The sequence below is a fragment of the Oncorhynchus nerka genome, linkage group LG18, assembly GCF_034236695.1.
Source record: "Oncorhynchus nerka isolate Pitt River linkage group LG18, Oner_Uvic_2.0, whole genome shotgun sequence".
NCBI lineage: Eukaryota > Metazoa > Chordata > Actinopteri > Salmoniformes > Salmonidae > Oncorhynchus > Oncorhynchus nerka.
Window position 1 is genome coordinate 48,075,734 of NC_088413.1, and position 27,234 is coordinate 48,102,967.

General features: G+C 42.5%; 2 protein-coding genes across 2 annotated transcripts in view; one reads left to right on the forward strand and one right to left on the reverse strand.

Moving 5' to 3' along the window:
- Positions 1-5,635: 5,635 nt before the first annotated feature.
- LOC115146602 (forkhead box protein A1-A) lies at positions 5,636-8,673 on the reverse strand. Its single transcript, XM_029688675.1, has 2 exons — positions 8,476-8,673; positions 5,636-7,548 (listed from the first exon to the last, which is right to left on the reverse strand). The coding sequence occupies exons 1-2, from the start codon at positions 8,545-8,547 to the stop codon at positions 6,313-6,315; spliced, it is 1,308 nt and encodes a 435-aa protein (XP_029544535.1). The 5' UTR covers positions 8,548-8,673; the 3' UTR covers positions 5,636-6,312.
- Positions 8,674-10,799: 2,126 nt separating this feature from the next.
- Positions 10,800-27,234, forward strand: part of ttc6 (tetratricopeptide repeat domain 6) — a 28,760-nt gene continuing 12,325 nt past the window's right edge. The window contains exons 1-22 of the mRNA XM_065003349.1: positions 10,800-11,960; positions 14,298-14,302; positions 14,502-14,681; positions 14,966-15,125; positions 15,505-15,609; positions 16,015-16,116; positions 16,189-16,275; positions 16,385-16,794; positions 16,980-17,514; positions 17,768-17,897; positions 18,387-18,562; positions 18,802-18,938; positions 19,913-20,082; positions 20,401-20,521; positions 20,821-20,971; positions 21,066-21,148; positions 21,995-22,071; positions 22,287-22,444; positions 23,043-23,177; positions 23,569-23,718; positions 23,982-24,122; positions 25,354-25,467. Coding sequence (XP_064859421.1) covers positions 11,004-11,960; positions 14,298-14,302; positions 14,502-14,681; positions 14,966-15,125; positions 15,505-15,609; positions 16,015-16,116; positions 16,189-16,275; positions 16,385-16,794; positions 16,980-17,514; positions 17,768-17,897; positions 18,387-18,562; positions 18,802-18,938; positions 19,913-20,082; positions 20,401-20,521; positions 20,821-20,971; positions 21,066-21,148; positions 21,995-22,071; positions 22,287-22,444; positions 23,043-23,177; positions 23,569-23,718; positions 23,982-24,122; positions 25,354-25,467 — 4,284 coding nt within the window. The 5' untranslated portion in view covers positions 10,800-11,003. The remainder of the gene's footprint in view (positions 11,961-14,297; positions 14,303-14,501; positions 14,682-14,965; positions 15,126-15,504; positions 15,610-16,014; positions 16,117-16,188; positions 16,276-16,384; positions 16,795-16,979; positions 17,515-17,767; positions 17,898-18,386; positions 18,563-18,801; positions 18,939-19,912; positions 20,083-20,400; positions 20,522-20,820; positions 20,972-21,065; positions 21,149-21,994; positions 22,072-22,286; positions 22,445-23,042; positions 23,178-23,568; positions 23,719-23,981; positions 24,123-25,353; positions 25,468-27,234) is intronic.

Consider the following 27,234-nt stretch of genomic DNA (forward strand, 5'->3'; position numbering starts at 1 on the left):
TATGGAGAATGGTTCTATACAAAACATTTCTCAATCTCAAAGGTTATTTGTGGATCCTTTTGAAGAACCATACAGGGTTTGTTATTCTGGTCAGCCATATTATATTGTTAACATTCTGTAGGTGTTATTATTGTGTTAATTGACAAGTTGAATTAGGTGTGGTAGCTCTGGAACAGCTGGGGCTCCCTGAGTAGAGAATTGATTTAGTCAACTGTTCTTAATGCATAGAGATCCTGTATTGGAGGGGCTATGTCATAAACCCTCAAAGTTCCAGAACGGTGTGAAAATGGCAGCCAAATTGGTCAGGGAGAAATCCAAACTAGTCTAATTGGAATTGTTGTTTTCCTGGAAAGCTGTGAGTGCTATTATATGATACAATATCAGTAATTGTTTCATTTACAACTTGTCTAAGTCCTATCATCAACTGATTTCTGGCAGTGTATGGCTGTGGATTGACTGCATTGTTTGAATGGAATTTTGGCAGTTAATTAGAAAATGTATTGAATCATTCCTCTTAAACTGGCTGTCTAGCTAGCTAACAAACATGCAGTGTAGATACATACTTCAAATTCATTATTTAACACTATCTTATCCCAGCACTGGCAAACATGGCATGGTTGACCAACTCCCTGGCCAACATGGCTAACCAACTCCCTGACCAACATGGCTAACCTTTATCCCATCATAACAAGGTTCATGTCCATTCTAGGGTGAACAAGGTTCATGTCCATGGGCAAGGGTGAGTCTTTCACAAGGCCAATCACTGGCCATAGTGATATATGACATGTGATGGCAAAACACAACAGATGAGAAACTGGAAAGACACTCACTCACACTTGCACAAAAAGAGCTGTGAGCAAACCATGCCCCCAAATATCCAAATGAGCTGCTGCCCCAACATTTTAATTATCACTACATTTTAATTAGCACTAAAAGAGCAAATAACCCTTTTGTGAACTGCAAAAGGACCTTTGAAGGCCTCAAATGGTTCTTTGCATCATTATGGTTCCACATAGAACCATCCTTCCCAAAGAACCCTTGAGGAACCATTTTTTCTTTGTGTGTACTGACTTTGAGAAAAAAGATGTTGTGGTCTAGAGATGTATGCAAAGAGAGAGGCACTATCCGTGGATATATTGCTAATTTATCAGTCTCTCATTTTCCTGCACCAAAAACCTCTCTCTCTCTCTCTCTATGTCCTACCTCTCTGTGGTCCCTATTTGCATACTAATAGTTTATAAACATGGGGGCTGAAGAGATCAAGCGACCTTTACTACAGATTATACACCAAACAGTTAAATTCGCATCGTGTATGTTCCATTTTTCTTAAATTGATGCGTTGACCCTAACGAGCCCTACATTCCTCCCGCTGTCCTTCGATTTAAAAAAAAAAAAAGCTATGCCCGTGGTGAGATTTGTGTGCGCATAACAAGATCGATTATGTAATCAGAACTTGTGTTGGATGGTTGGATTCACGGTTGCCATCAAGTTGCAGTCCAAAGACATGAGGGGTAGGGTAGAGAGTACCCTCCTCTCAGATAATGCTCGAGCGACAAGCTTGTCGATTTCATCTGTGCTGGTAACCGTGGAGATCGCACAACGTGGGTGTCCCCACTCTTAATCCCACAAGGTCCTCTACAATGTATGTTACTCCGTCAAATAATCCGCCTTGTTCTAAATAGGGAGGCAAAATCTTTCACTTTGTTGAAATCTGAAAACTTTTGATATCCCTGGTTATCCCCAAATCGGCCACGCCTCCAATTGTGCGTTACGCGTTGTTATGATGATCGCACACACTAGTACAAATAAAATGCCTAATGTGTAGGCTAGCCTATATATAGGTCTCAATTTGTATTATGGTTCAGTTCAATATATCTTGACTAGGCCTATAGAAGCCAATTTGATATTTATTTTGAAATGTTATTTTGGAGTCTGATCCTTGATTTATCCTGTGTAGTTTACTATCTTGGTCTCGGTGTAAAGGATTGTACACGGGTGCACCATAAAGAAGGGGAATCCCGATTAACCCATTTTGAGAACCAATCGCATGATGAAATGACTACAAAACAACTTTTTTTATACGCTTTAATTAAAAACGTGTTCAGGCCAGTTGTGAATGAAATGCAAAAGCGTTACTGATCCTGTTGCTATAACGACAACAAATATGTCCTGTCTTTCCTTCCACTTTAACGCACTCCATCCATCCATGTATTCTTTGTGGACCTTCTTTTCTAGTAACAATGTATGGAACTGGAGGCTAATTGGCAATAAAATGACAATGTTCATGAAGCACATATGTTGTAAAGCCTTGGCCTATGTGAAAAGCCTGCCGTTTGGAGAGAAATTTGCCTATTGCACAATGATAAAAAGTGGGCCATAGTTCATTCTCCTGGCTATCTCGTTGTTTACAGTGTTGCATAATATGGTTAGTTGTTCTTTTGATATAGGTAGACTATGCATGGTTTACATTTTTAACTATAGGTTATTTGGGCGTTCCGTATTAGACTGTCAAATTGTTTCATATTTAGTTTATATAGCAAATACTGTTTGTTCATAGTGCCACATCTTATTTTATTTAACAGACTGGTAGCCTAGTATTTAATATTTGGATAGCTGGTATACATTTTTAATACCTTCCATTTGTCTTCGTCCTCTGCAAAACCTGATGCATAGCACTATTCTGTATCCTCCTTTGTTTGTTCGAACTTTTCCCGTTACCCTGCAAAGAGAGCAACCAAAAAAAAACAACCAATTGGGTTGTCCCCTTAGTGTGGCCTCGAATGGATTAATGAAGACACAAAACACCATGGTCTCGTAGCAGGCAGGCAGGCCGAGGGACCACCAACCTGACAGTCGATGTATATTAGGAGGACACAAAGCCCTAATAAACTTCTTCCGTATAATTTTTAATGGAAAACCAGCTGCTTCTAAAGCTGATTTCGGATAGAGATCTCTCCCTCTTCTCCCTCGGCCTTTGAAAGCTCCTTTCTTTCGTCTTTGAATCTGAAGGGGTATTGCTTTGCTCTTTTCGTTGGCCAAGCACAATTGTGTTATTGGAGATAATTAATTCAATCCCCATCAAAAGGTATTAGAAGCGCCTTGGCCCTGTAGTGGCTTTCTAAACTCAGAATGAAAAGACGGAGAAGAAAGGTCTACGGGTAGGCTCGCTGATGGTCGCTTTTGAAGTAAAGGGGTCTGCGCATTGTTGTCGAAATTTTTGTCCATAAGGGTGAAGAAAGCGCCAGGGCTTTTGATGGGGAAACGTGAAATGCCACATAAGTTGGAAAACAAGGCGCTGCTGAAATCTCCATGCTGGACACTGCCTGCTGATAACATATGTCACACATTACTAAAGGTTGGACGACTTGAATAATGTAGTTCAAATTTAATGTGTAGAAAAACACGTATAACCTGTACGCCAAGGCAATTGAAAACTAGGCATATAAATAATAATAATAGCCTAATCATAATAATAATAACATGTTTATTATTGTAATTATCGACGTCTATATAATAAACCCTTTCAGGGTAAGAATATGTCTATATAATTACTACTAAATGTACCTTCATAAGTTATTAATTCATATGATCTTATATGAGGGCATAAAGGCGTTGATATGTTGGTTTAGACTTTTAAATACTAAAGTGAACAGCTATTATGGGTTTCAATGTGATATGCTCTTACACTAAATTATACACGGTGTAGCCTAGACAAAAACACCTCGTTGCCTTTTTCAGGTGAAATGTCGAACATAATGCATGATATTCTATATAAATGAATATTTATCTCTTGTTTGAACGTTGAGGTATGCCCTAATAGCAAAGATTTCAATCAGAGTCAAGCACAAAAGTCACTGACAGGTTTGCTCTGTTTTGATTTGCTGTTTCACGTTCGACACAAGGTGGTTTCCATACTGGATCACACGCTGCAAAGTCTTTTTTCAACAGCTGGGCAAACTAATGAACAAGATCTGTCCAAAGTTCAAACATTTCTCATGGAAACGCGGAGTCCTTTTCTCCACAAATTGAGGATGATGTTATTGGAATCTGCTAAGAACACTTTGCAAGAGAGTTTTAATATAGGAGAATAAATACATGAATCACTCGGTGCATTTTGGATGATCTGCTGGGGTTGATCTGACCATTTTAAAGGTTTATTGCCAGGCATATACTGGTCAATACCATATTATTTGCCTCCAACATTGTACACCTTCAGATACAGTAGGTCTATGAAGTAGGTTATAATGGGCCCATCAAATAATGTCGGTGGGGACCTTGATCCAAACGACTTCACAAATAATCTAGATCATATTTGGAGTAAGCGTGTTTCTCCGTTAAATGTGTCAATTTGTGGTCCATGCCCTCTTTGATAGTCATGTCGTTCTTTAATGAACACTGTCATTATGGCAAAATGACTGTAATAGTATATATCGCAATCATTTTATTGTCAAAATCATGTATCATCTTGAGGTGAAAATAACAAAAATGCAATATTAACGTTGGCCTAAATTCTTCCGGGAAAGATATCCAATCGTTGCAGGACAATAGGCCAAATGTTATCCATATTTAAAGTGACCAACAAGAAACATTTTATTAGTGACCATTTAGGATATTATAGTCCAAAATTTATTTGAAAAAGATACAATTGAAAGCATACAAAATTAGGTTTTTAGATATTGTTCATATTAATGTCAGTTCATCTGGAGTATCTCGAGCATATTGAAACTCAAGCTTCTCAGTTGTTCCAAACACAGTTAATATATTATCTAAATGAAAATAGCTTCTTAAAATGTTATTTTATTTATTTAAAACAAGTAAGTTTGAATGTGTCTGTGGAAATATAAACTGAAAAACAAAACACAGACCACAGGCCTATGGCATACGCCTATAAAGCCGCAATTCTCCGCGATATTTTCACCACACTCAATTCAATTCTCCATGTTATTTGCGCATCGGGGGGCAATTACATGATAATTAAACACATTTCACGGTTACTCAGCCAAAATGTGTGTCTACAAAATACCATGATCAAAGTCAAATCTGTTCAGGTTCACGAGCCGCATCATGTAGGGTTACGGTTCACAAAAAGATGCTTTGGTCGTTCCATGATATTGTTAAAAATCCATTTACAACACGTCGGAATCCTTTATGAGGTAAAGCTCTGCGGCTGTATTTCTGTTAGATTTGGCTTTAGCCTTGCTCATGGATCAAAAACTTGCGGTGAGTCAACCCAAGCGAGCATCAATACAGTTAGCATTTATGAACTTTACAGAGATATTACAATTATATTGAATACACTTTAGATGTGTCTATCAATGGTTCATAACCTAATTTCATATGGAGTTACATTCATGATACAATATTTTACGCAATAGCTTACAAGACTGAACAACAAAGCTGGCTATATGTCACTCTGACAGAAGCTTTAGACCATATAATTAATACAATCTCTTTACAATGGTAATGAAAATGTTTTGTAAGGCTTCATTTTTAAACTCAAAACGTTACAATTCATATTGTTCCGGAATTATTTGGATATGCGTTAAAAGTTGGAACAGTTGCGTAATTGAATAGTACTTTTTACGCCTCATGCACAGAATAGCCTCTTCAAAATTAACATCAGAAATACCAACAATCAGTGAATAAATCGTATTTGTTTTATTTGAAAATGAACAAGAAATAAGTTAAGCACATGCAGAGACATCAAAACAAACAGAGAAAGATAAAACGCTGACATTAGGCTGCACATAAAAATCACACATTTTCTGGTTTGAAAAATACCACAAAAGACATACAGTTGTCATGTATAAAGAAATACACATTTTTATTTATAATGCATTTCCGCGTGGAATTTAAGATTGTTATACAAGATTGGTTTGTAAATATGTTTGTCAGATATTTAGCAAATGAACCAAAGCAATGCGTAAAATGACCACATCCATTTAAAAAGTAAGCTATCTGGAACAGACGGGTGTTTGTCGCTTCGCCTGTCTCACGCGTTCCACGAGACCTTATTGACCTTCATTCATGCACATAGTAACACACATGGACATATTCATCGTGGGTACTACAAGTTCGGGGAATACAACATTATTTCACAAGCTCAAAATTGTTTTAAATACACTAGCAATGATTTACGACTGGATATACAATCATTCAATGGTAACACTTTACAGTATAGGCCTATTGTATTTTACTCATACACATTCTTATACATTAAAGTAACAGTCCTTATGCACCAGGTGCATGCAAAAAAATATGATCAATGTTTTCTGTCATCCTTTTATCGAGCACTATAAAAATGAGAAGATACTAAGAAGTGTTGAGGACTGGTCTGGAATACACACCTTGATAGTATGACGCCTCTATTGCGGATGGGTCCATGGCTCTGCCTACCATGGACGCGCTGCCGAGGGGTAGACTGGAAGACATACTTGAGCCGTAGGAAGAGTATTGCAAAGCTTGCTCGTAGGCTTTCAAATCCAGTTTGTGCTGTTGCTCTGAGGATGACATTAAATTATTTATTGAAAACGGGTGGTTGAATGAGTAATGGGGATCCCCTTTTAGGTGCAGATGGGACTCGTGCGCCATCGAGTGCGGAGGTAAAGGGAGAGAGGACAGGGACGTGGCCGAGCTGGCCACGGGGTGGAGAGGTGGCCCGCTGCTCTTTAGTTCAGAGGCGCTGCCACTGCTCCTGTGGTCCATGCTGTGAGGGCTAGAGGACTGGTTGGAGAGGGAGTTGGAGTCCACATTCCCAGTCTTGCTGTTGGTGTTCTCGCTCGAAGGCGACCCAGAACCGGACTGGTCTTTCCTTCCGTCCCCTTTACTTGAAGATATCTTTCTATTTTCGCATTTAAAGCGCTTTTGTCTGCGTAGGTAACAACCGTTCTCGAACATATTTCCTGAATCTGGGTGCAGGGCCCAGTACGAACCTTTGCCTGGCTTATCCGGTGACCTAGACACTTTGATGAAGCAATCATTAAAAGACAATGAATGGCGAATAGAGTTCTGCCACCTCTGTTGGTTCTGTCTGTAGTATGGAAATAGGTCCATTATCCACTGATAGATTTCGCTAAGCGTGAGCATCTTGCTTGGTGCTTGCTGAATGGCCATGGTTATGAGGGATATGTATGAATACGGAGGCTTTGCGTGTGGGTAGCTTCTCCTGAACGACTTGTTGTCCCTTGCTCGGTTCAGGTTGGGCTGAGTATAGGACATTGGGCTCATAGTAGGGCTCATGCTCGCGTATGGATTCATAGCGTTCATGGAAGCCTGCTGAGCCGACATCGCGCCCATGTTCGAGGGGCTAAGGGCAGTGCCCATTAACGGTACCCCTCCACCCATTCCGTTCATCGCACTGGACGCGCTCGGGGGCATCCCTGTCATTGTCCCGGGGCTTAGTCCGGCTCCCAGGCCGGGGTTGGCGTAAGACATATTGAAAGAACCTGAGGTCATATTTCCATTAGTAGACATACTCATGTAACTGTTCATATTGTTCATGGAACTCAGTCCTGCATTCATGCCGTTGTTCACCATGGGCGAATATACCTGGAATAACAGGAGAGAAATGTGATCACAACAATGCATTGGTCTTCCACACACTCAAAGTGCTTACGTTTTTTATTATTTGTTTTTATTCTGCTGAAATCGACTGTGTAATAATGTTAAGCCAATAATAATGAATACTTATTTAATATTAGGCTGTCAATAAACACAAAATATTTCAAAACTTAACGAATTTAATTAATTCGATTTGACTAAAAAACATGAGATTAATTTTGAGAGCTTTTAAACAACAGCATCAAAACAGTGCAGCCTGGTCCATTTATATTATATGATATATCTCAAACTCAAACAACATCGTTTCATTGTGTTAGGGTATAAAATGCCATTTTGTGTTGCTTTTCAAACAATGCAATCATTTAGATGAACATTTTATGTAGGCCTATTATGCACAAACAGAAGGTCAAGCAAAGTGTATTAATCTTAATATTGGTATGGAACAAACTCTTTAAGATTGATTGGAAACATTCCACTGACTGCAACTTTCTTTTCGAATAGCAAGCATTAATAAACATATGATCTCGTTGCATGATGGCTGGTAAACATTCAGTGCCTAATCCCATTTTTACGCACATGTATAATGGTATTTTATTTCTTGTTAAAGTGCCAGTATCTCAAGTCAGCATTCGGCCTGCTGTGACTGCAATGTGCACTGCTGCCACCCGGCGTGCTTGGCCGTCTCTCGTTCTTTAGGATACATCATCAGGTTGCATATAGTGAAGTCTATGCCCAAAAGAGCCCAATATTCTATAAACAACAACAGCAACACCGTGCCATTTGAATTTTTTTAAGGACACTCAGTGCAGTTTGCTAGAAAACATGCATCGCAAAAACGAAGACGTGGAAATCAGTTAGCACCTAATTGTTATTCTAATACACAAATCGAATAAAACTGAAATACACATAGCCTACCTCTTGTGCGTCATTGTAATAGCTGCTCCAATCTGGCGTTTCGTGACCTTCCATTTTCACTGTACCCAACATTATGGTTGATATCCACAAATCGTAAACATGCAGTTACTCAGACTGGAGTTTGTGAGAAATGTATCCTAGGAAAAGGTGCGTTGTAACTGGTGGGATGTTGCAGGAGGGTTAGAGTAAAGAAGTGAGGAGATAGATGTTGAATGCAGTGTGACCTGTGAGTTTAGATCTTCCCCTAATACGTAGGCGGTACAACCCACCCACTTTTTCAGTGTTCATTTGCCTGGCTCTTTTTCCCTCGCTGAAGTCACCCCTCCGGTGCCCACAGTTATTCTGCGTCTTTATAGAGAAAAACAGCTCAGTCAAAAATAATGCTTTCCCTTCCCTAATAAGGTGTGTAAACATTCCATCAGTCAGAAAGCAGGGTTTGAAAAACAGCCGAGCATGGCATTTGTTGTTGTACAATTACGCACTTGGAATTATATCCATAAATTAAGGTATTTCATATGCCATGGAGAAAGCCAGGCATAAACCAAATACACAGAAAACTAGCATTACAACCTAGAATTGTAGGTCTTTAAGATTAATCATGACGGGAATTTTAATGAAATAAAATGTAACATAACAGTCTGTTTATGCCTATAATTTCAAATGATCAATTACCTACACAAGGGCGCGCGCGCCCTACAATGTCATGATAATATTTGCTCTGGCTCACAGAAAGTTGTCGATAGGTATCAAAATGTTAAATTCTGCGAGAATTGAGAAGGCGTTAGCACTGAGGATATTGGATATTCTTATAAAAAAGATTCACTTATAAGCAATGAAGGTTTATTTCTTGATAATAATTTAATTTATGTGCAGACTATGCCCATATATAGGATTTAATTGTAGCCTACGTAGGCCTGTGTTTCAGGCTTAATGTTTAATGTTATGGCCTCTGGACAATGGAGAAGACAAGTGTCAACATCTTAATATGCGTGAAAAAAGCTTCCCAATATTCCTCTGCTCTGTTAACTAGACAGTAGCCCTACAAGCAGTTGCAGCCAGGTCCTTCGATTCTAAACCCGTTAATGAGGGAATAACAGCGATAATTATCCCTTTACATGGGATTATCTCAGGGTGATGTCTAACGCCATTAGGGAGAGAAAATCGATTTGTTAAGGCCGGATTAAAACCTCCCACAAAGCATGGGAAATTAGGTTTACTGCTGGATTTGAAATCTGACACGGTAGATATAGCCAACCTCACAAAGCCCTACAGATGAACATGGTTGTTTTACAGATATTTACGATAATATATTGCTTTTATTCTATGACACGAGTCTTTATGATCACATGTTTATTATGGCACAGAAAAAAAGGGGAAAAAATGAAAATAGAATCAGAAGATGAATTGTCCCAAAGAAATTAGAAGGGATGAATTACATTCCACATTTGAAAAGCGTACTAGACAATATTGGATTTCATGACAATAATATTTCCCGAAGGCCTACACATCCATAATGAAAACTACAGAGCCAATAGAAAAAGGCATAGGCCTATGCCGAATTGAAGCTATACTTCTTCTGTCGATTAGAAAAGCCTTTGAGCGTTGAACACGTTCGCAATTTGTAACCTTTTACTTAGTTCAGTTTCCAGTGCTCGTCCGGGTCTTCGGCAGTCTTAGTTCTGCACCCACGTGGTGTCTGTTTTGTCCAGCCTAGTTGTCTGGTTTGGTTGCTAGGAGATCCTCCCAGCCACCACGAAGAAATGGTGGATGTCAAAGCGTCACAAAAGTTTGTAAACATTTGACCTGCCAACGTGTTTATGAGATGATATTCAGACATTTAAAGTAACGTCAATTTCAGCAAACAGCGGTGTCTTGTCACTTCAATAGTTTTGGAAAAGGTAAGCGTTGGAATTGGCTAACGTTAGCTAATCTAACGTTATTCTAGTAGCATTGGAGTGGTTCACTGCTGGCAACATTGTAGCTCGTTGACATCTTTCAAACTTCACTAGCAACAAAATACACACTGTGAAGCTGTTATACTGACAGTGCTGCTACTTTTTGCCACACAGTAACAAAAATCTTAGCATCAACAGTTTGATCATCATCAGTTATTGAGTAGGCCGCGTAGTCCTACGTAGAATAAGCATCAATCATGTCATATATCACGTTGTAGGCTACCATTTGTTTTTATTGCTGTGTGTTTTAATCATTTTAATTGATGTTTCATAATCACCCATTGAAAAAGAATACCTCTTACTACTCACCTACTTCCATCCTTAGTCCTTTACTTTTTTTGCATGTTTCACTTTCCAACATTTGGTCACGTTGATAGACATGGAGCAACTTGCTGAGAAATAAGGTTCTGAGGCACATCGAGAAGCTAAAGCTGAAGAAGGAGTTAGGGGTGCCAAGCAATGAGTCCCAGTGTGAATTCCTATATATGAAGCAGCTGTTTTTCAACTCCCACACAACCACCAGCACACAGGATCAACCACCAGACTCTCCACACACTGGAGTCATCAGGACTGATGGAAGAGGCTACAGAGAGACCCTGTGGCACATCGGACACGCCCCAAAATAGGACCTCACAGATGTCTGCAGGGTCAGTCAGCCTGTTGGAGTTCCATGCAGATCTGCTACAATCACCACCTGCCTCCTTACCACAAAGTGCTCTCCTACTACACATCCCTAAAACAAAGTCTGAGGTGAGCAGGAGTCAAGGAACCACACGTATCAAAGGAATCAGTGAAGGGAGAAATTCAGTTCATTTGGTCCTGTCTTCTCCAGGCCAGAAACCTTCCCAGAAGCCGGCCATAGCTCAGCTAGCAGGGACTACCAAAGTGGTGTCCATGTCCATGAGGCCACAGCCTCCCTCTAAGCCCAGGTCAGAGAGGCCAGCAACAGGGACTAGGATGTTTATATACAAGAGCAAGAAGGAGTCAGAGCAGGTGTCGGAGAAGGAAGCGGCAGAGAGGCGCATCCGGAGATCCAACTTCTTCAGCAGATGTCTGGCTCTGAGCTCGGACAACACCGATGACAGCAGGAACAGTGAGGACTCGGGCTCCGAGCCATCCCACGGGAAAGCCCCACAGAAGGTCAAGAAAAAGAAAAGGAGGAATCAGAAAGATAGGTCTACGCATGCACCAAGGACGCCCGCTGACGACAGAAGCTCAAAGAGCCAGAGGAGTACCATGGCCCCTAACAGTATCCACAGTGTCAAGTCCACCACAGAGCTGCTGGAGGAGGCACGGGGCATTGTAGGGGCCGAGGTTGCAGAGAGCCAGGAGGACACGGACCCCCAGCAGAGACACCCAGAGGAGTCAGTGGCCACGACTATGGGGCTTGTCAGAGGCAGAGGGAGGACGGTGGATGAGATCATTGCCTCCTTACAGAGAGGGGACAGTGATATGCCATCTGCCTCGGACCAGATGATCAAGGAGCTGATGGAAAGAGTGCTGGGGGACAGCTACAATGCTGACAACGAGGTGACAACATGATAACAATAGGACAACAACATATAATATCCTGAATGGTCACAAACATTTTGACCTTTGTACTTTTGGTAGAGATTTTAATTAAGCCCGGTGATAGTTATTTTATATTAGTTATTTAAACAGGTATTCAATGCTCATAGCAATTTACACTTGTATTGATTAATGACAATCTTTGTTTTTGTTATAACATTTAATCATTTTTAAAGGAAGAAAAAACAGTGGAATCAGAGGAGAGAGAAGAGAATATTAGCCATGTACCAACAGAGGTAATGCAGAGACTAGAGTGTATTTAGATTTGATCACATTTCATTGAAAAATAGGTTTTCAGAGCATTTGAGAACATTTTCAAGTGTAGAGGTTTCTGTTATTAAGGTTGTATAAAGTTTAAACTAAATTCAACCTTAATAAGGAATTCTGTTAGTAAGATAGTTAACATTAACAAACGTCTTATGCACATTTTTCCAGGATACTCCTCAGAGGTCCCCGGTTCCACAGAGGATGTTGTGGGTTAAGAGGGATTCTCCTACCCCTCCAAGACCCGCCGAGTCCCCTAAAGTCACATCAGGGGTCTACAAGATCGCTCACTCACTGTCTGAACGAGAGACAGACGGCGATGACTCTATGGTCTCTGCTCTTCCACAGAAGGTAATACTTGGATTCATGTGGCTGTCATTGTGTGAAGTTCAGTAGTTGTAACTGTACTATCAGTTTATCTTGTTCACGCCTAATTTATTTAAGTATTTTCTTATTTTAGCTCCCACAATTAGAAGACAAACGTTTTGTCTTTGTGTTTGTCCCCCTCCCTCCATCAAAGGTGACTTATGCAGATGTAATGACAGCTCGGGGAGATACCATAGCTCCTTCTCAGAGACCAGCGAGGGTGTCTTTCCAAAACAAAACCATTCAAGGCCTCTCCCCTCTAGCAACATGGGCCCCCAAAGCACAGTAAGCGTCTTGCATTCCCTGTCAGTCTGGTTGATCACGAGAGATGTGAGTTGTTGTATCGAACTGATTTTGAGTTGTGATCATTATTGAAGGTTAAACTACTACTTCTATTACAAACGTGGGTATTAAATGTATACCACATACAACACTGCACTGTCAAATAAATAGGGGTTTTCTCCTAAAACACGAAGACATGTTGCTTAAACCCTGTATAATCACGGTCGTCACTGTGTTATCCCTGCTTGTTTTGAACAAAGTTGTTTTCCAACAACCTCTTCAACTCACTATCATTAGTAACCATCTCCGACCTTGACTTTAATGGATTGGGCGGGGGTGGCATTGGACGGAGATGAGCTCAGTTCCAGGGAGTCTCTCTGCAAATAAAGTGACTTTTAAGCTATCATCAAAACTCCCCACCTGATTCTCGGAGACCCATTGACACAGAGAGTAATTATGCTCCTAGCCTAACACACTCTTTAGACTGCTCTCTCTCTGTCTGGAGCCTGGTGCAACCACACACTTCCTTATAACTGACTCACCTAAAGAGACCAGATTTACTGCCTCCTCCCGCTGCAAGTGCTGAGTTGGAGTTGTGCCACACCCTCCCACTCCTTCCACTCCCCTCCAACCCCATTGACGAAAAAAATGGAACCAAAACAAGTGCCATTTAATTAGGGTTGTTTTTCAGAGCTTTGGTTCACTGAAAGGTTTCTGTTGGTTATGGATAAGAGGCTTTATAAGGGGGCCAGGCTGCCAGCCTGTCTGCTGATGGTACATGGATTAGATAAGGAGCAAGGTTGAAGGCAGTGCTCAGGTCAGCTCCACTCCACAGTTATGGAATGCTCATTTCATTGAAAACCAGGCGAATGACTCCAGGGTGACCTTACAGGTTTGCCGCTCCGCTAGCTGAGCTGAGGCATGCCTACCTAACCCAGAGTGCCAGAGAGATGATCAATCTCAGGAGTGGCAGGCCGTGGTGAACATGTTAGGCTCCAATAAATTGTCCAGTGTCTGTCAGGACAGGAGGTGGGTGGTGGGTGACGAAGGGAGGCCGGGCCTTTCCCTCCTAGCACAGAGATGCCACACACAGAGTCTCCAGTTCAAAGAGTGGTGAGAAGTTATGGCAGGGATGATCTGAGCAAATAAACCACCACCTCATCTGCTTACGCCACAGAGAATGGTTCATCTGTTAGGACAAGCCTCAAGACCACTGTATTGCTTGTAGACGTTTCAAATATGTGGATTCTTGTTGAATCGTTGACATTCTTCAATATAACAAACCAGTGGGGTTTTGGTTCAAACCAAAATGTCAGCTGACTTCTCTCTTTACCATACATGATAATACTGTATGTTGGGTTTTATATATACCCTGTGTTATTGCAGACTAGGTAAATAAGTCAGAAATTGTGTTACATTTAGATACAATTGAAAGTAAGTATTACCCTGGTTATCTGTTTGTGTTCTCACCAACTCTACTGCTATCATTGTCAAGCCAGTGAGAAGGAGTTGGCATGATGGCACAAACGGACTGGCGAAGTAAGAGTATCACAACATTGTCGTCATTACTGTTCTAATTCTCTCCCACAGTGCAGATGGGTACAAGACCATTCACCACCTCTGTACAACCCCAGTCAGCCAGGCCCTGCCTCTGGAGCTGCAGCTGGCTTCCCGGGTCTGTCACACCTCCAGCCAACTCAGTGCACCACCACAGTTTCACCAACAGAGGGCAGCACTACAACACATCGCTGCCCAGCCTGACAGACACAGGTAAAACGCTTTTATTAAAAAAAAATATTTAACTTTTATTTATCTATCTCTCCCAGGCTCTGCTTCATAAGTTGTTTTCTGACCAAAACCTAGACTTTATAGCAACATTTGGAATTGAAGTGTTGTGATACAGGGTTGCATTAAATAATTTAGTAAATATGATTTGGTCATCGTCTCCACTTTCTCTCTCACTACCTTCTGCACTCCACGTGGGAAAACTTTGCATGTCAGGAGTATCATTACAACAACCTCATATCATGTAAAACTATTGAATCTCTTTGCAGGATATTAAATGAAGGCGTGCCCCGCGTGGAGGTGACTGAGTCTGATGGAAAGGACTGTGTGAGTCACCTGCCTTCCCAGACTTCAGACAGCCTGGCTGACTGGCAGAGGATCGCTGAGTTTTACGTGGAGAAGCCCAGGATGATGCTTCATGGACAGGCGGTGAGGAGGATCAGCACTATGTTTATACAACTCCCCCCCCCCCCCCAAACATTTTGTCTAGAAAGTGTTTCACCATCCAACAAGATGATCCACTAGGTGGCACCAAACATATTTGTAACTCATTAGAAACAGGAGTTTTTTTTAAAGGGACTGCTTATAACATGATACTAACACTGTAGCTATCTGGGATTGTTTAAGAATGCCAAATGTTTCAGTTCCAATGTTTCAGTTCCAGTTCCGCATTATCTTTTTAATGTCACGTGTGACTTTGTTTTATTCAAGGGGCCTTTTCATTAGTCTAGATGAGTCACCTGTCTTGAAGTGTCTATCCTCCCAGTTCTCTGTGTGTCTCATACAGTATCTCTCTCCTTCCTCCCAGACCTCTCTGTGTTCCAACGAGCTGAAGATGTTCTGGCACCCAGCGCCTCCTAAGTTCAGCTGCTCTCCTGCATTCGTCAAACACAAACTCTTTCCCAAGTACCAGGTAGTACTGAGCCTCTGATGTTTACAGACGGACTTGTAGGCTACTTCCCTCCCAGACAGTCAGTCCACATGGACTGTTAACGGAGGACTTAACTCTACTCTATTTGTTCCTGGCTGTGTTTTAGTTGAGACGTGATGGGGGAACATTGGAGATGCTCTTTGATCATTACATTACAAGATGCCTTACTACTCTGAAAGATAGATAACATCAACAAGGCCACATTGATCATGCCTTTTTAACCAAAGATGTCCTGGTGAAATATAATATCTTTGAATATCAAATATCTTTGATATATCTGAATAATAGCTTTGATATATCAGAATATCAAATTGCAAGTGAACCAGTTAACCAAACCTCGCCAATGTGATCTCACCCTGCTGTGTTTCTATGGTGTTTGTTACTAAGGCAACGTGGAACGATCTCTCCAGAGAGGAGCTCTATGGTGATCTACAGGACCTGGTGGAATCAGCCTGTGACCTGACAGAGATGGAGCCAACCACCTCAGTGGTCAGTGTGTGCTTTAGTTACCCCCCCCTCCCTTCTAGCATGCCCTTACGAACATGTTGGATCTTCCTACAGGAAAATGTGCTGTCCAGAAAGTTCAAGTCTATGATAGACCTTAGAGTAACTGAGCAGTCACCTCAACCCTCCATTGACAAAGAACAGGTGAGTGTATATGAAAAATGTCATGTCATTCAATAACACGATAAACCACTATCTCACCACCTAAGCAGAGGTTCTGACCATGGTCTCACTATTCACCATCTTGACCCAGTTGAAGAGGCCCTTCTCTGCCCCACACCTCAACCCTGAGCCAGAGGCCTTCCTCAAGGTATCATGTGACTTTGCCACCGTCACCAGAGAGCTGGAGGTGGTTCGGCAGCAGCTGTCCTCCACTGTGCTGGCTGAGGAGACCCATCCCCAGGTTACTCCCACTGTCCAGCAGGAGGCCGACCACCAAGCCCCCGCAGCAGGCCCCAACACAGAGGAGCTTACCCCAGCCCTCAGCCAGAGTCAACTCCAGTACAGGAGGGACCGAGGCAGGGTGATGATGGCGGAACCCGTCAGGGGAGGCAGCATATCCCACTCGAAGAGGAAGGTCGCCAAGGGTGGGAAGAAGCTGTGCCCTGCCAAGCTGGCCTACATCCACGAAAAACTGCAGGAGTCACCACGTACTCTCATCAGGTAGGCAGGCTTACAGTACTGAGATTCATTTGGCTTACAAAGCAGTTATAGAACTTCCAGACGAATGTGCTTTCATTTGGATATACAGTAGACCCATGTTATTGCTGTATTTACAGAATGTGTACATTTCCTCTTCACATCTAATCACCCTGTCTATCTGTGTTGCCTGCCTCCTGTGTTCCCAGGAGTGAGTCTGTGTGCCAGCTACTACCCATCAAACCCACCACGTGCCTTTCAGAGGAGCCTCCCCTCCCTCTCCCCTTGCCTCGCTACCCGAGCCTACCCCTGGTGCTGGACTTTGAGAGCTTTGCCGCTGACCAGGGTGGCATCCCCGACGTACTCCCTCCCCGGGAGTGGGTGAGGGATATCTGGGATGCCTGGTTTGACCAGCTCTTCCCCCCACTGGAGGAGAGCAGCAGCACCTCCAAGAAAGAGTCAGACTCCTCTAAGAGGGCCCCCAGCAGCAGCCTCCAGAGCGGGGCCCTGAAGAAGCCTGGGGAGAAGGTCCTGATGCTGGATGAGATACAGCCTCTGGACTGGGTGGACCTGTCTCTGACCCTGGATCAGGGACTGACCACAGGCGACCTGGAGGGAGAGGTGGCCAAGCTGACCCAGGCTATTGCCCAGCAGGACAGACCCAGCGCCTTTGACCTGTGTCGCAGGGGGGCGCTGCAGAAGAAACTGGGCCGGCTTAACCAGGCTCTGGAGGATCTCAATGCCGTAAGTTTAGTTCACATTTTCAGTAGGCTAGCAGAGGTTTGGTTCTGAAATAGGACAGCCATGGAGGAGTGTGTTAGGTCAGAATACTGTAATTGCAGTTGGAGGCTAGTCAAAGTAACTTGATTTCGACATTTATTTGTAAGTATATAAGCTAGCTAATAGGTTTGACCTGATTTCCCCACTAGCTTCATTTTCCTCCTCTAGGCCTAGCTTCTGATGACAAATGGTTCATGTGTTGTTGTTTCCACACTAGACCATTTCCCTAGAGCCCTACCTGCTGGATGCTTACTGGCACAGGCACAGCATTTATCTGCTCAGAAACAACCAGAATAGTGCTTTGGATGACCTGAACTTTATCATCAAGCACACCAAGAAACATGCAGGTAAGCCCACCACAGCCCAAAGCCCTGTGTGTTTTATTAGTTGCTGTAGATAAAAGTGATTCGCGGTACATACAGCGTGATGATGCACTGACTGACTCTGCCAAGGTGAAAGTGATTGCACTTCTGCTGAATCGCTCACTTGAATGAATTTAAATTCCTCATTTTATGAGCCTTTTAGTTGTTGTTTTTTTTTGCTCTGGCACGTTCCATCTGTATTTTGAAGTTAGTGAGTGCTCCATTGATTTAAATGTTAGTTCCTTTTTGCAAATAGGAACACATTTGTGTTGACTATAGTTATTGTACATTCTGTGGCATTATACTGCTGGTCAATTTATTAAAGCAATTCTGGTGATGTACCCACGGTTAAGGATGCAACTGGACTTACATGTGATTTGATTATGGTTCACGGCTGTACAGCTATAGCTCTTCCTCTTTTCTAGACTACTGTACAGTACAATACATTACCAACCTTTTATATGTGTTTACCAGATGCCTTCAAGTCCAAAGCAGAAATCTACAGAGTGAGAGGAGAGACCACCCTGGCTATTATAAACTACACTCAGGCCATCAAATGCAGACCTGAAGACGATGACAACTATTTCAAGAGGGCGGAGATGTACGAGAAGAGGAATGAGATTCTACTGGCCATGGAGGACTATGCCAAAGTGAGTCACGTTGCCACTGACATCACTGGGTCTCAAAGCACTCTTAGGATGTAGTCTGGGTTTAATACAGCCATCGAAGGTAGAAAACCAACAGCGTGATATTGTGTATTGATTGAGAAGAGATTCCACTTCACTCCAGCGCTAACCTCTGGGTTATTTTGCCAGCATAAGCCACAGAACAAGGGCTTAACAGGAGACTGCTGTGACTGGTGTGTATGTCTGTAATCTTTGTCTTCCAGACGTTCACCATCAACCCAGGGAGAACGGATGCTCTGTTGACCCACGGCCTGCAGTACTTCCACAGCTGTAACTGGATGGTGGCTCTGTCTGACTTTACTCTGCTGCTCCAGCGTGATCCCAGCCATGCCATCGCCAGGTAATCAATGGGTGTGTCCCAAATGACACCCTATTCCCTAAATAGTGCACAACTATTGACCAGGGCCCATAGGTAGTAGTGCACTATATAGGACAGGAATGAGCAACTTTGATGGGGGTGTGGCCCACCAAAAAACGGAACTCAACATGAGGGGCTGTAGTAGCTAGTGGGTCTGCGTACTCACATCCATACCCCCCCTCATTTCCTGCAATTCTGCACATTTTGCCATGGGACATAGAGAAATTGTTGTTTTAAAGCAAGTTTGCTGCAATTCTACACATTTTGCCATGGGGCAGAGAGAAGATTTAGCAACTTTAGAACTAACTTCATGTAATTCTCCTCATCTTGCCATGGAGCGAAGAGAAGTTTTACAGCTAATTTCCTGAAATTCTACACATTTTGCCATAGGAGGCAAACATTTGCCGTTTTTAATATGATATCTGATGATCAATGGGCCCTATCCTGGTTGGTAGTTTGACCATGATTACTACAAGTTTAGATAGCTGGCCGCTAGACTAACTAAACCAATCTAAAAATGTTTTGCTGACATGGGCTAATTGAGTGACTGCTGATGCACAACCAAATTTCAAAATTGCAGCTTGTGTATTCTATTATTCAAATGATTGTATTTTTCTGGTGTGAAATTAGTCTGCGGGCCTACGAAAGGGGGGGCTGCAAGTTGACCATCCCTGATATAGGGAATAGAGTGTCACTCTGGACACATTACATTACATTTAAGTCATTTAGCAGACGCTCTTATCCAGAGCGACTTACAAATTGGTGCGTTCACCTTCACAGATAATGCCAGCTTTAGGATTGAGTTCAGCTCACAATCACGCACAGGTTCTGTCTCTCTCCCTCTCTCTCAAAACACACACACACACGCGCACTGAAATGTCGATTGACAGTCAGTTGTGTTACCCTCCATAATGTCAGTGGTGTTACCCTCTCGTTATAATCTGGACGTACCACAGGACGTACAGGGGCAGGATCTATGCTAAGGTGGGTCAGTACCAGGAAGCCATCGAGGACTTCTCCCTAGCAGTTCACCTGGACCCCAATGACTGGCAGGCCTTCTACCACCGGGGCTGTCTGCTCAGGAAGAGGATGCCTGATATTTCCCTCCAAGACCTCAGCACCTCAGGTATTGCACAATAGATAAATATATACTTTATTGTATGGATGTCCTCAGAGAGGAAAATCATTTCCACAGTCCATTAGTTACAAACAACATCATCAACAAAACCTCACCTAACCCCCATTTCATGCTATTAATATCTTCAATCCAATGTGTTGTGAGTCGAAGAGTGGTAGCTTTCAGTTGACATTAACCCCCAATCAGAGTGTTTTTAGGCTATTAATATCTTTCATTGTGTGCTGGATTGAGGAGGTGTTGTGTTATACAGTCCTGTGAGTACCACAGAGATACAACTTATTGTTATATTTGTTTCTGTGCCACCAGTACTCATTAATGATAGCCAAGAGAACCTGAGTGCCTTCCTGCACAGGGGCCTGCTCTATACGGAGCGACGGCAGTGGCAACAAGCCGTGTTCGACTTTGAAGCTGTGATCAAACTTGACAGGTAATACGACTGGGCCTCTCGCTTTGGCAGAGTGGATCCTTTCTTCTGAAAACAGGGCTTTGAGTGAGAAAGAGGAGCGGGAGATGTAGAGAGGAAGAGAAGGAGAGAGGGGGAGAGAAGAAAAGAGGGAGGGCATTTCGAAGTTAAATATTCCACAAGACTGTTGAGATGTATGAACATTTTGAATGATAAGAACTAGAATCTTTCTTCAAGTCTAATACTTGTTGTGAGATTAGAGAGAAGTTGTATTTGCTTTAATGTTTTTCCCCACTTTGTGATGATTTTCTTGTTTCTGTTAGGTCTGTAGCGCTGGCCCATGTGAACCTGGGCTTGATCTTCATGTTGAATATGGGCCAGAACTATGAAGCCATCCGAATGTTCAGCAACGCTTTGAGGGTGGACCCCACCTACATCAGAGGATACATCTGCCGTGCCCAAGCCTATCGCAATGTAAGCCTTTAAAATGTCATGATGCAAGTCACCAAGATTTTCAGGTTGTCACTTTATGATGTATAAATCATGAATTTTATTCTTCACCACAAAGGTCAATGATCTGAAGAGAGCGCTGAAAGATCTGACACGAGCCACGCATATGAAACCAGACGCTCAACAATTGTATATCATGAGGTAAAGGTTCTTACAGAGCTTTTCCGTCACAAACAAGCTATTGTCTTAGATTTAGAGTGGGCCTTTCCCTGTATAAATGTTCTATATCAGAGGAAGGATATCAGGCTTGAGTTTTAAGTCCGTAAAAGGGGACCTAAACTATTCTTTAAGAATACAAAAGTAGTACAGGGTTCTCCCCAAAGAATATAAGAGGGGTGCTGTGCCACCTTGTGGACTGGCTGCACCACTATGTAGCTAGAATTTTTAAAAATCCTTTATTTGTTGTCAATAAAGGCTCTAGATTGCAGGAAATGGTAGTTACAGGTGTTCAAAAACACAAACATCTCTTGATCCCCCTCCGGAACTCCCCCCGCCTTACTCATCAGTACCATGAACTCTACAAGATGTCGAAAGCATTCCACAGGGATGCTGGCCCATGTTGACTCCGGTGCTTCCCACGGTTGTGTCCAATTGGCTGGATGTCCTTTGGGTGGTGGACCATTCTTGATACACACAGGAAACTGTTGAGCGTGTAAAACCCAGCAGCGTTGCAGTTTTTGACACAAACCGGTGTGCCCTGTCATCTACTACCATATCCAATTCAAAGGCACTTCAATCTTTTGTCTTGCCCATTCACCCTCTGAATGGCACACATACACAATCCATGTCTCAATTGTCTCAAGGCTTAAAAATCTTTATTTAACCTGTCCCCTCCCCTTCATCTACACTGACTGAAGTGGAATTAGCAAGTGGCATCAATAAGGGCTTATAGCTTTCACCTGGTTTCACCTTGTCAGTCTATGTCATGGAACATTTTGTATACTCAGTGTATATTGACATATCCACAATGCTCTCTCTGTGTTTCAGGGGCCAGTATTTGTGTGACATGGAACAGTTTGACCTGGCCACGTTCTGTATCCAGTATGCTGCAGAGATGAACAAAGGTACAGCGATTCTAATCAGGATCCAGGAAGCATAATATGAGTTCCCTGACCCTGACTGACAAGCCCTTGTTATCTCACAGACTGACACTATATGGCAGGAACTTACTGATTACGGAGTAAGAATCATGGCTTCACAATGAGTAATGCTGTTGGCAAGAGCACAAACAAATCTGGGACCAGGCTAATACTGACCAGTGACCCTTACCCACCACCAGCACTAGGGTCATCTCCCATCCAGCAGGCTGCTGTCCAGTCTTTCCTGGGGAATGATGCCAAAGCCATTGCCTGTCTGGAGGCAGCCTCCAACAACCGACCTTCACCTCCCATCCTCATTCTCCTGGGCAAGACACAGATGAAGGCACGCAAGTTCATGGTGGGTTGTTACGTTCTGGGTTACTATGCCTTGTCATGTATATGTTAAAGCTGAATGATCAATGTTGCCCTGTTTCCTCCAGTGATTTGCTTGTTTGTCTTCCTCATTCCAATGATTAGGCCTGTAGCTTGATGTACTACAGTACCCATAATGCTCTGTGTAACATCCGGGTTGTGTCCTAGTAAAGATGTTCTGAAGTGAACATAATGGCGTCGGGCAGCTTACCAATACAACTGGCCTACTTTTCTCAGCATGACATTTTTATAGCAATAATCATGGCCTAACATGCCCTGTCATCAGGGGAGAGTGAGTGTCTTGGGGGAGTTGGTGACGTGTGTGTATCACAGGCGTCCAGTGACACCTTATTTGGGGAGGACATGCTCATAGTAATGGCTGGAACGGAATTAATGGAATGGGATCGAACACATCAAATACTTGGTATCCATGTGTTTGATACCATTCCATTTACTCCATTCCAGCCATTATTTTGAGCCATTCTCCCCTCAGCAGCCTTCTGTGGTGTGTGTGTGTGTGTGTGTGTGTGTGTGTGTGTGTGTGTGTGTGTGTGTGTGTGTGTGTGTGTGTGACTGTGCTGTAGGAGGCAGTAGAGAGCTTCAGGAAATCCCTGATTCTGCTGAGCCCCAACGAAACCAACCTGTACAACGTCTCTGAAGCTGCAGAGGTCTTCTATCTGACTGGACTCTGCTACATGGCACTGGCTCTCCTGTTGCAGGTACAGTAACTAGGCGTTGTCTGTTCAGATATCCATGTTATTTGTCTGCATGGCCCCCCAACACTAGCCTGGTCCCAGATCTATTTGTGCTCTTGCCAACAGTGCTTGGCATGACAGCACAAACAGACTGGCTACTCCAACACACCGTTTTTGAATCCACTATGTCTTCTAACCGTCAAATCTCAAGCTGTTTCTCTTTTGCAAGGCTTTTTTCTCTCTCTCTTTTTCATGCAGTGAAACACCTGTTGTTCAGTTCATGTTACATAACACATTAACTAGGTACATGCTGTTATTGTGAAATAGTCTATGGTACAGTACATACTGGCATGGCAACGGCCTCCTTCACCAAACTAACACCCCCATTTGAAGATACTGTCATGTTTTCTGACAGGCTTTTGATGCGTTCAGCAACGCAGTGAAGATTAACCCTGACTATGCAGATGCGTACCACCAGCGTGGGCTCTGTCGTATGCGCCTGCAGCAGTCCAAGAGTGTTCAGGACTTCAACAGAGCCCTCTTCATCAACCCCAACCTGTTCCAGGTAGAGGCTCCGTAACCACTGGTTCTCTGGAACTCACTGTCCACCCATGTACAGTATAAGGCTGAATCCTAAATTGCACCTTATTACCTACATAGTGCGCTACTTTTGACCAGGGCCCATAGGGAATAGGGTGCCATTTGGGATGCAGGCTAAATGTACTGTAGAGCCTAAATGTATCTGAAACCACATTATACAGAAGCAGTGCAATGGAACACATTGTGCGGAATTGTTGTGAATGGAGTACATTGTGTCTAAATTTCAAGGTGTATCTGAGCCGTGCAGCCTTCTATGGTGCTAAAGGGCGCTATTCAAAGGCCATCCTGAACTGCAACGAAGCCATTAAGATCCAGCCCAAGAGTGTCAGAGTCTACCTGTATAGAGGAGCACTCAAATTCTACCTGAAGGTGAGATACATGGGATGCCTTCCTTTGTAGTCTATTGTTGCATCTTAGATGCTGGGTTCTTAACCGATGACTCCGAGAACAACGGAATATGTTTATTATCAGGTATGAAGGTAAGACCCAGATGCAGACCACATCGAATATAAACAATAGTTTAATTGACAAACAAGACGAACTGGCAACAGACCAACAGAGAACACAGGTATAAATACACAGGGGATAAAGGGGAAGATGGGTGACACATGGAGGGGGGTGGAGACAATCACAAAGACAGGTGAAACAGATCAGGGTGTGACGTTTATTTCACATTCACACAGGCAACACAGCTAGCCATCACTCTTTGCTTCTTCCGCCTTGCCTCTCATTAGCCAATCACATTCTTTAGAGGGCAGTAACCCAATTACTATTTGTTCATTCAAGTGATCACCCCTCTTTGGAATGAATTTGATTGGTTATTCTGAATAATAACGTTTCCAATACACCACCTCTATGAATGTTCTGTTGTCTATGATTGCAATGCAGAGTAGGATGATTCACCTCACCACTTGAAAGTGGCTGAGAGATTGTATCTCTTCTATGGTTCTTTACTCACCATTTACTGTTGTGAAAGAGTGGTCATAGAGTCCAATGAGGGCAGATAGGGTCCTGTAATGAAAGCTCTTATTGTTCATGGCTAGATTAAGAATAGTGAGTTATCAATATTGCCATTGCCAGTCATTCTATTATTTTCATTTTGTGAGGTATAAATAAACAGTTTTATCAGATTTTTTACATTAATTTCTAGGGTGGTTATTAACTTTGAGAGGAGCGTTGTCTTCTTTCATCCGGTTATTGAAACAGGATATAAAGAGTTGTGTGGGGAGAGAAGGTTGATAATATAATAATATCATTTTGGGATTTAGCAGACACTTTTATCCGAAGCGACTTACAGTCAAGCGTGCATACATTTACGTATGGGAGGTCCTGGCATTGTGTCATATTGGCCTCAGTCAGAAACCTCAACCAACTGTATTGTCCCAAGGCTCTGTGATAAACATTTTCTTTTCTTATTATGTGTTTGGGCTTTCAGTCTTCCCACCACACTTTTTTGTTGTTGAACTCTTGTCAGTTCAGTTGACACCTACTTCTCTCTATGCCTCTGGCGCTCAGCCATAGAGAGTGAGCAGAGCTGCGTGACTGTGTGCAACGTTCAGTAGTGTTCTTTGTGTTTCAATTTAGAATGCTTTTGTTTCAGGTGTACAAAGGGGCCGTGGAGGACCTGACCATGGCCCTGAGGATAGACAAAACCTGCTCATTTGCACACTACAACCGTGGAGTGTGTTATCAGCAACTCGAGGAATATGAATTGGTCAGGTTTGGGTTTTCTCTTTTATATTTTCACGTTATCTAAAGCGCCCTTATGGGAAAACCACATGATTTCACATGTGACATTTCCACATGTTTTGTACACGTGAAATCATGTGATACCATGTGTTTTTGGAACAATTCACATGTGATGATGTGGATTTTCACATGTGAAATCATGTGAAACCGTGTTTATGGAGCACTTCACATGTGACATAGTGTTTTGCTATATATTTTCTGTCAATCGTGATGCACTTTGTTAGGCTACTTTTTGGCCTGCAAATAAAGTTAGCATGCCTCAGTTGCAATTGCATTTAAAGTTATAGGATACTTTAGATGCGCGTATTATACTGAACAAAAACATAAATGCAACATGCAACAATTTCTAAGATTTTACTGAGATACAGAATAAATTCATTAGGCCTGAATCTATGGATTTCATGACAGGAAATACAGATATGCATCTGTTGATTACAGATAACTTTAAAAAAATATTTAAAAAATTAAAAAGTAGGGCCTGTGGATCAGAAAACCAGTAAGTATCTGAAGCAACAACCATTTGCCTCATGCAGCGCAACACATCTGCTTTGCATAGAATTGATCAGGCTGTTTATTGTGGCCTATGGAATGGTGTCCCCACTCATCTTCAATATCTGTGTGAAAATGCTGGATATTGGCGGAAACTGGAACACGCAGTCGTACATGTCGATCCAGAGCATCCCAAACATGCTCAATGGGTGACATGTCTGGTGAGTATGCAGGCCATGGAAGAACTGGGACATTTTCAGCTTCCAGGAATTGTATATAGATCCTTGCAACAGGGGCTGTGCATTATCATGCTGATACGTGAGGTGATGGCGTCGGATGAATGGCACAACAGTGGGCCTCAGGATCTGGTCAAGATATCTCTGCGCATTCAAATTTCCATTAATAAATGCAATTGTGTTCGTTGTCCGTAGCTTATGCCTGCACCATACCATAACCCCACCATCACCATGGGGTTTTCTGTTCACAACCTTGACATCAGGAAATCGCTCGGCCACACGAGGCCAGTTGGACGTACTGCCAAATTCTCTAAAACAAGGATGGAGGAGGATTATGGTAGATAAATTAACATTCTGGCAACAGCTCTGGTGGATATTCCTGCAGTTGGCATGCCAATTGTATGCTCCCTCAAAACTTGAGACATTTGTGGCATTGTGTGCCAAGCTTGTAGTGTCATACCCAAGAATAGTCAAGGCTGTAATCGCTGCCAAAGGTGCTTCAACAAAGTACTGAGTACAGGGTCTAAATACTTATGTAAATGTGATATTTCAAGTTAATTTTTTTATACATTTGCAAACATTTCTAAAAACCTGTTTTTGATTTGTCATTATGGGGTATTGTGTGTGTATATTAAGGAGGGGAAATGTTTTTTAATCTATTTTAGGAAAAGGCTTTAACGTAACAAAATGTGGGAAAAGTCATGGGGTCTGAATTCTTTCCGAATGCACTGTACAGTCGTGGCCAAAGGTTTTGAGGATGACGCAAATATTAATTTCCATAAAGTTTGCTGCTTCAGTTTCTTTAGATATTTTTGTCAGATGTTACTATGGAATACTGAAGTATAATTACGAGCATTTCATATGTGTCAAAGGCCTTTATTGACAATTACAGGAAGTTGATGCAAAGAGTCAATATTTGCAGTGTTGACCCTTCTTTTTCAAGACCTCTGCAATCTGCTCTGGCATGCTATCAATTAACTTCTGGGCCACATCCTGACTGATGGCAG